Source organism: Musa acuminata, chromosome BXJ3-5, assembly GCF_036884655.1.
Source record: "Musa acuminata AAA Group cultivar baxijiao chromosome BXJ3-5, Cavendish_Baxijiao_AAA, whole genome shotgun sequence".
NCBI lineage: Eukaryota > Viridiplantae > Streptophyta > Magnoliopsida > Zingiberales > Musaceae > Musa > Musa acuminata.
In genome coordinates, this window is record NC_088353.1 from 37,587,630 (window position 1) to 37,596,728 (window position 9,099).

The window sequence follows — 9,099 nt, forward strand, 5'->3', positions numbered from 1 at the left end:
TCTTATGTCATATCCAAGTTAATTGGTGTGCAAATGTATATCTAACATGTACCATGTAAGGAATGTCTTTTTGCTTCTTGAAAATTCATGGATGGGGATATGGATATGATCTTATCTAATCCACATACAAATAAAATTATATTTACATATCTAAAATAAGCTAAAGAGAAAGTGGTCATTAACTTTTTCTTTCCAAGAGTATAATGCTTTCTCTTCTTTACACTATTTGAATTTCTGTCTGTCCTGTTATCCAAATATATATACATATATGAATATTTGCCCTGCATATGCATTTATTACAAATACTGTAACCATATTCATATATGTTGGAATAGGTAGAGGCAGAGTGTCTAAGCAATTTACTAAAGTTTATTAAAATGATATCATGTAATGCAATGAATCCTTTGAACAATTTGATTTATTTTTCCATGTTGTCTTCGAATTTTAGTAGTATGACCTACTGGGCAATTTATTAGTGATCTGGGAACCTTAAAAGCTCCGCCGAGTTAGATGCCAAAGATATTGCGAAGAATGCTGACATGGTTTGACCGTTCACTCATAGTTTATGAACGAGCAGTATAGCAGCTGCAGACGTAATGAGAAGTCAGTATCCTGCATAAAGTTTATGCCATCTGCAATCCGGTAAGTTTTCTTTGTTACATCTTCTTTTTCTTGAAAGAAATTTATTGTGTACGCCGGTATGAATCTGACGAAAAGCAATCCAATTCATAAGAGCAAACATTTCGATGAAGCATCATTTATTGTGATGGAAACACTCTGCATGCAGCAAGCTCGCTACCTTATGATTCTCGATACAATCATACGATATTTTCCACACTCGAGCAATCTCATGTCTTTGTAGGAAGGACTTTCGGGCCTACAGCGAGAGACATATCATCATGATTCCGGTCAAGCTTTCTTCCCACTGACACCAGCACAAGGTTATAGCGATTGCAGCCATGTCACCACGACCGGGCTTCGGACTACATGGGTCCCGTCGCTCCATGTCAAGCCTCCGAACTCAGGTGATGACTGAGGCGAAATGGTTCTGAAGGTCACCTTGTAAGACAGCTTCTGGTTGTGACGCGTGAAGTGGAGCGTCTTGGGTTCGACCACCACATCTGCGCCCTTGAATGCGCTAACCTTGACGCCGTAAGTTGAAACTGCGGGGCCAACGTTCGTCACGACCCTCTGCAGCGTCAGCGTGGTGGCTGGTTGCTGCCGGAACACGGCGGACATGGCCGGGTAGTTCAGGTTTCCTGGAGAAGCCAATGAATGCTTACAAGTTCTGTTGGAATGCTTGGTGAAGACCTTCATCTGCACTGATGTCAGCTTCTGACTGCAGAGAAACTCGAAGTAATCTTCTGGAGTTATGTCGTAGACGAGTCCTGGATCTACAGCTTTTAGAGGTTGTATGTGGCCGGCGCCGTGATCGTAGGTGCTCGACGGTTGGCCCGTCGCCGCATCTTTCAGTGGATGGTGAGTGTTGTCATGGACGTAGGCGGTGGTCATCAGAGCAGATTTTATGGCGGCTGGGCTCCAGTCAGGATGGCTGGCCTTGAGCAGCGCGGCTACCCCTCCGACATGTGGGCATGACATGGAGGTCCCGGACAAAATGTTGAAGCCGACACGCCGGTGATCCGCCGCCAAGCTTGAGGGGCTTGCGTCGCCGGTCCACGCCGCCAGAATGTTCACGCCGGGGGCTACCACGTCGGGCTTGAGGATCTCCAGCGTGAGGATGTTAGGCCCCCTTGAGGAGAACGCCGCCACCACCGGAGACGGGCGGATTCCCACTTTGGTCCCCTCGAAGGTGAGCGTTGCGGTCGGGCGAGCGCTGGCCTTGCTGTACCGCTTGATCTCCTCTCCGGCAGTCTCTCCCACCGCGACAGCCGGTAAGAGGTGGCTGTCGGCGACGAGCTCATCGCCGTTGGCGGCGGTGTTGGCCAGGATCATGCCGATTCCTCCTGCATCCTTCACCACCTGGCCCTTCTGCACGCGGGGGCTGACTCCCCTGTCGCACATCACGACCTTCCCGGCGACGACGCGAGGATCCAGAGACCCTTCCAGGCACAGTGACTTCGGGTTGGGGCTGCTCAAGTTGCCGCCCATGTAAACCAGAGGATAATGCTGCGAGGGCAACAGGTTCTGACGACCCTTGTAGAGGGAGACGCCGGTTATGTCCATCCCGTTCCCTAGCCCGACTTTGGCCGGGAAATCTCGGTCCATCGTGCTCGCGCCAACGGTGGTGATCCAGGGCGACACATTGGTCAGGCTGATCGGGTCAGGGCCGGCGTTGCCCGCAGAACAGGCGACGAACACCCCCATCTCCATGGCACCGAACGTAGCAATTGACAGGCTGTCACGGTAGTAGGCGGAGACCCCACCGCCGAGGGAGATGGAGAGGACGTCCACCCCATCGGCCACCGCACGGTCCACCGCCGCCAGGATGTCGGAGCTGAAGCACCCACCGGTCCAGCAGACCTTGTAGACCGCGACCCGCGCATGGGGCGCCATACCTTGAGCGGTGCCAGTGGCGTAGCCGAAGAGGTTCGCTCCCCGCACCGGCGAGCCTGCGACTGTGGCGGCGGTGTGCGTCCCATGCCCGTCTTGATCCCTTGGGGACTTGAGCTCGCTCTTCTCGTCGATGGCACCCGCCGAGGCCTCGTAACCCCGGTGGAATATCCTGGCGCCGACGATCTTTCTGTTACAGTTGCTGTGGGTGAAGTTCCGGCCGGCCTCGCATGCGCCTTTCCACCGCGCAGGGACGGCCGGCATGCCTTTGTCGCTGAAGCTCGGGCTCTCAGGCCATATTCCAGTGTCGAGCACCCCGACGAACACGTCGTGGTTGGCGGACGCCGCCGTGGTGAAGATGTTGCTGCTGTCCTCAGGGCCGATGCCCAGGAACTCCGGGCTTCTGGTCGTGTGAAGCCGGTAGACAGTCTCCGGGAGGACGGCGAGCACGCCGGGAACACTCTCCAGCCGCTCCGCCTCGTCAGCGCCGAGCTTCGCGGCGAAGCCATGGAAGGCGGTCTCGTAGCTGTAGACGATCCGATCAGCTGGGTCATCTGCTCCCGTCGACGCATCCAACTCGCTAGAAGTTGCGGCCACCGAGTTGATGGTGGAGAGATACCAATCGACGTGGGTGGCGAAGGAGTCGGGCTTCTCGGATTTGGCCACATGGACGATGTACGTTTTGGGAGGAGGCTTGTTGGTTGGGACGGCACGGAGAGAAAGGGCAAGATGGAGAGCCAAGAGGCAGAAGGAAAGCCATGTCTCCCTGCAAGCTGCCATGGGGATGAGGAAGCTGGAAGTGAGCAAGAGCGGTGGCTGCGGGGTGGGTATAAAGAATCGAAACAGCAGCATGTGAGCGACACGTGTGTCTTGTAGGGTGCAATAAAGACAGTTGGTGATCGTTGGTGCTCGTAATTGAAGCGCATTTACTGGGCAAATTTATTCGGCCGCACATCGCAAGGTGAGACTATCAATGACAGAATCTTAGATAATGAAGGAATATTGGCTTATGTAGCAGTAGATAAAAACACGAAAAGAGAAAAATGATGTCTGTATAGGGAAATTTAAGAAGTTCAACATTTATTTATTATATATAATTAATTGTTGTGTAGCGTTATGCCTTAATGCATGCAGCTAACAGCTTGCTGCTCTTGTAGGTTTATGCAGCAATGTCAGATAGTTGGTAAGCAGAGTTAGGGACGCTCTGCTCTCCGGTGCGTACGGGGAAATCAAAGCTCGAGGGTTTCAGTACTCAACATGGAGATATTTTTGAGGACGAACAGATGATCGAGATACGAGAAGCGGAAGGAGGATCGTCGACGACAGTCTACGGATCGAGTTTGTGAGAAGGCCGAAGGTGACGTCGAGAATTTTGGTACGGAAGAGGCATTATTGCATTGTTGATCACTCTACTTCCGGTGTCGGTGTCGTCAGCCCCTCTCACAACCCAATCAAACTGACAAGTCGACTTTGTGAAAAGGGGATGGTGACATCGATATGAGAATACCTCTGCATGCAGAGCCTTTCAATAGTCCCATCTCCTAACTTCCGCTCAGGTAGACGAAGACTCTCGTGTTAGTCACCATGTTTCTTCGATCATTCGTATTCTGAACCGGTCATTGCTCCACAACTGAGAAGGCGACAGATTGGATACTAACTTGTGGGTCTATCAGGACAGATGGCTTCGACATGAGTAGGAAATGACATGTTGTCATGGGATTTCATTTCATTACTTTTTTTCTTTTATCTTTGATAGTGACGAGTTATAATGCTAGTTTGAAGGTTTTGGTCATCTCCCACTTTCAATAAGAAAACTGAGATTTAGAAAGGTATGATACCACATAAAGGCACCATACCGCCTCAGCCTTCTTCGGAGTTGCAGGTGAAGTCCCCAGCGATGTCAGTCCGTAGCTTTGGGCTCCACCACGTACCGAGGAAGGGACCCAGGTCACGTGGAGGACCAGACGAGCAGCTGGCCATTAATTGACCGTCTTCATTCCTTTGGGACAACCGACAGGGACGGGAAAGGTCGCATTTACGTGCGCCACCCAACCCCATATCCAACTCTCTCACCTCGTCGAGGTGGCAGGTCGTGACCACCGTCCGAGGCGGCGAGATGGCACCCACGTGCTGGGCGTTGGCTCGCCGCTGACGACTACGACGACTCGTAGCTCTCTATTGCGGAGCCAGGCTGCGGCAGCGGGCTCGGCGGGGATCGGGAAGCGAGAGGCGGTGTAGGGGTGGAGGCGTGCTGACAGAACGCCGAGCCGGGAGACACGTGACGTGGTTAGTGAAGCGCCGACTCGGGAATTGTTGCTCGCCACCGCGCATTGTCTATATGGAACGGATTATGATGATCTGTCCGACCGTCGAAGTCGTTCAGATTATATGGCTGGAGTGTTTAACATCGTAGGTTCGTGTAAACAATTTTATGTTGTAATCTCAGAGTTGACATAGCTTGTTTTGGATCCGAACGGCGGGGATCCTGTCGAAGGTCTCTCAGGGTTGTCGACGGGGGTGGCAGAGCGGATCGAGCAACGTCCGGGCTCATCGGAACGTCCCGCGAGGAAGGGTCCCTCTCCACGACGTTTGCGAAGAAGTGGCTCGGTCTTGGTATCTGCATACAAGTCGGGTCAGAACTCGACCCGATCCCTCCGACGATCAAGTCAAATGATACGAAGAGGTCTGTTTTGTGTGTGTCTTTCTCCCCCCTTTTTTCGTTTAGCATGTAAGGGTATTTATAGGGAAGCTTACTGTGCCCGCTTGCAGGGGGCAGGCTCGTACTCTTAATAGCGTCTGACACTGACGTTGACGTGGTGTAGAGGGCCTAGCATGAGCAAGTCATTAATGCGCCTCGATCGACGTTTCGATTCGTTTGACCAGGTGCTGTCGGGTCAATCGAGACGTGAAGCGTCATCTGAGGCAGCTGACGTCAGCCCAAATCTTATCGTCATTATTATCCTCATCATTAGCACCAATCAAATCAAAAAGTTAAATAAATCTCTTATCCTGTGATCAACTCATAACGTCATAAACGCGGTATTACCCATATAATAATCCTGCAATGCCATTAGCCCGGTTCAAATTTGCCTTCGCAAGCAAGACTAATGGATAGGAAAAAGTAGGAGCTCATTAAGGATCAATCCTTTTGATTGATCGGGATCTAACAAGAAACCTTGTAATCTGACAAGCTTGACGGCCAAAAAGAAGAAGAAGCCAAACCCAAACAGACACGTACCAAAGAAAGCGATGGGTGAGAGAAAGTAACACGAAACAAGCAGCTCTGCTGCCTCCTTCCCTTCCTACGCTCCTCCTCCTCCATCAGGCTTAAGTCATTTTTGTAACCAATTTGTTCCTGAAGGTTAAATAGGGGATAAACACAAGGGTGGAATTTTCGCACGGCCCTAAAAGAAAATAGCAGCGAAGAAGAATAAAATTGGCTTTTCGTGTCCACAAAGGGGAAATTTTATAAGACTAATGCAAAACTGTTCATGCAAATAATGGACGACGGAAGAGCGGCAAAAGAAGATGAGTGGATACTTATCATGATTGCAAAATGGTTGTAACTATTTTCCTTATGTACGATAAATAGGTGTTAATCGATAGACTATTGAATGAGTTTATTGCATTGTAGATTGAAGTATTCCTTCTCCTTAAAAATATTCTATCTACCGTAGACCCTCATTAACTAACTTAAGAAGTCACCAAATATGATACCATAATCTGATTTGAAATAAAACCAATAAAAACATGTCGATTAAAAAAAATTAATAATCCAGAAAATAAAAAAATGATAAGTATTAGAGTAAGGGTGCATTTAGGAATAGATTTGAAATATATATAAATGGTTTAAGAATACATTTGAAATAAATATTAAGGGTTCAATGTATATTTCAATTATAAGTTGATGTTTGATCATTTTTTTAAAAACGCATCTGGCCTGGGTGCTACAATGGAAATGATGATGTTAGGGTAGCATTAGCATTTCAGTATCTATGATACTAATATATTTTTTAAATTTTAATAAAAAATTAAAATTTAATTAGCATCTACATGATAGGGTATCAGTTTCTACACGATACTGATACAAGTATCGGTATAAATTTTAAATTTTAAAATTTAATTAGCATTTCAGTATTTAAAATTTAAATTTTAAAATTTTAATTTTAATGTTAAGGTATCAATATCAATATGATACTAATATAATTTTTTGGTATCTACATGATGTTAAGGTAGTATTAGTATCTCAATACCTAGCACACAAAGTTCCGACTTTTCCTAGATATGATTGAGTACTTCATCCTTCTGATAGATATGTAGATCATATTAGATGAGAGGATGTTGAGGATATTAATCTTCAAACCCATGAGGAGGCTATTACGAGTATAGACTTCGAGAAATGACAAGAAGCTATGAATTCAAAGATGGATTTCATATATTCCAATAAGGTTTGGAATCTAGTTGATGCATCCGAGAGTATCATACCCATTGGTTGTAAGTGGATCTTCAAGAAGAAGATCAAAATATATGAAAATGTATAGACCTATAAATCGAGGCTAGTGGCTAAGGGGTATCGTCAAATGCAAGGTGTTGACTATAACGAAACATTCACACACGTAGCTATACTAAAATCTATATGAATTCAAATGACTATTGCAGTACACTATAATTATGGGATTTGATATATGGATGTAAAAACTACATATCTCGACGGTAACCTCGCTGAGGAGATATATATGATATAACTTAAGCGACTCTATCCAAAAAAAAGTCCAGATAGGGTGTGCAAATTGCTTAGGATTTGATTAAGTTGAACCTTGTGTGTATAGAAAGATAAGTGGGAGCATTATCATCTTTTTGGTATTGTATATAGATGATATCCTAATCAATGAGAATGATATAAGAATGCTCTCTATAGTAAAAGCGTGCATATCTAAACATTTCTCCATGAAGGATTTAGGGGAAACATCCTATATCTTGGGGATTTGGATATATAGAGATAGATCCAAGATGATGCTTGACTTGTCCCAATCCAGGTACATAAACACTATTATCAAAAGGTTTGACATAAAAAAATTCAAAAGATGTCTTATATCAATGAGACATGAGAAATCACTTTCTAAGAGTATGTCCATAAATACTCTTGAAGAAATAACATATATGGATAAGATATCTTATGCCTCAATGATAACGTATATCATGTATATTATGCTGTGTACCAGATCTGATATAGCACATGCTTTGAATGTCACAAGCAGGTATCAAGCGGATCCAAGTTTGGAGCATTAAAAATAGTAAAGTATATCCTTAAGTACTTAAGAATGACTAAGGATCTTTTACGGGTATATAAAGAAAGTAGCGTTAGGGTTGAGGGCTACACGGACTTGAGTTTCCAGTCTGATGTCGATGATAATAAGTCTAATTCAATGAATGTGTTCCTCCTGAATGGAGAAATAGTATACTGAAAGAATTCTAAGCAATATACTACTGTTGACTCGATCACATAGGTAGAATACATTGCTACGATAGAGGCAGCAAAGGTAGAAGTTTGGATGAAAAAGTTCATTATAGATCTTAGAGTCATGTCGGGCAACAAGGGGCTGATTCCCTTATATTGCGACACTTTAATAGAGAGATTGTGGCATGAGGAGATATAGTAGTGGAAAGAGTTTCATCCGAAGATAACATCGTAGATCCACTGATAAAGTCACTGTCTTATATTGTCTTTGAGCGTAACAGAGGTTTGATAGGGGATCAAACACGTAGGTAATTGACTTTAGGTTAAGTGAGAAATTTCTAGTCATAGGTGCCCTACAAGCTAATCACGTGAGTGATAGCATGTGTGACATGATATGTACTTTTTTGTTTATTATTTATTTGATTTTTTTTTCACTTTATATTGCTTATTGTATATATTGTGATATACATGGATCTGTACAATGAGAATCGGATCATGATGAGATCATGATAATGAGACCAATTCACCTTTAAACATAGACCATAAATAATTCTAATCATAAGTCACTCGAAAGGAACATTGAGATGATCGAATAGACTGGTATATCGTATACACATCCATATGATGAAGATGACTGATCTCATAGATACTCGTATGAGGATACTATATATACTACGCAAGTGCTCATTGGAGAATAAGTTTACTTATTGATCCGCTTATAGAATGTTGGATGATTGACAATACCTCATTGTAAGATAATAATTCCGTTGTCTTAGTGGTGTATCTGATCCTTAGACTTGAGATACTAAGGATATAATATATGAGTACTCCACTCTTTGATACCAAACTTATAGGCCTAGAAGTTCCAAATCTAGTATAGTCGGTCATCGAGAGTGGTAGCCAAGCTTACGAGAACTATTGAGTGTCGATAGAGGATTATCCATTCTCGGTGTCATGAGAGGATTATCTCATGTGTTCTTGCTCAGGGAAATCTCTAGCCATGGTCATTTGGATTGAGAGAGAAAGAGTTCTCTAAGAGAATTCGATTAGAGCGAGACTCGAGTAAAAACCATATGAGCCTAACAACATTATGGCCGGTATATGGTCTCTAGGATATTATATTGATGAGG

The 9,099-nt window shown here is 44.9% G+C and overlaps 1 protein-coding gene across 1 annotated transcript; it reads right to left on the reverse strand.

Annotated features, from left to right (window-relative positions):
• Nucleotides 1-741: 741 nt before the first annotated feature.
• LOC135639156 (subtilisin-like protease SBT1.3) lies at nucleotides 742-3,378 on the reverse strand. The gene has a single exon (XM_065152948.1). It carries the CDS (start codon nucleotides 3,361-3,363, stop codon nucleotides 943-945), a length of 2,421 nt encoding a protein of 806 aa, XP_065009020.1. The 5' UTR covers nucleotides 3,364-3,378; the 3' UTR covers nucleotides 742-942.
• Between the last annotated feature and the right edge of the window lie 5,721 nt (nucleotides 3,379-9,099).

Excerpts from the sequence above, each read along its gene's own strand:
- LOC135639156 (XM_065152948.1), bottom strand. The coding sequence starts at position 3,363 with ATGCTGCTGTTTCGATTCTTTATACCCACCCCGCAGCCACCGCTCTTG.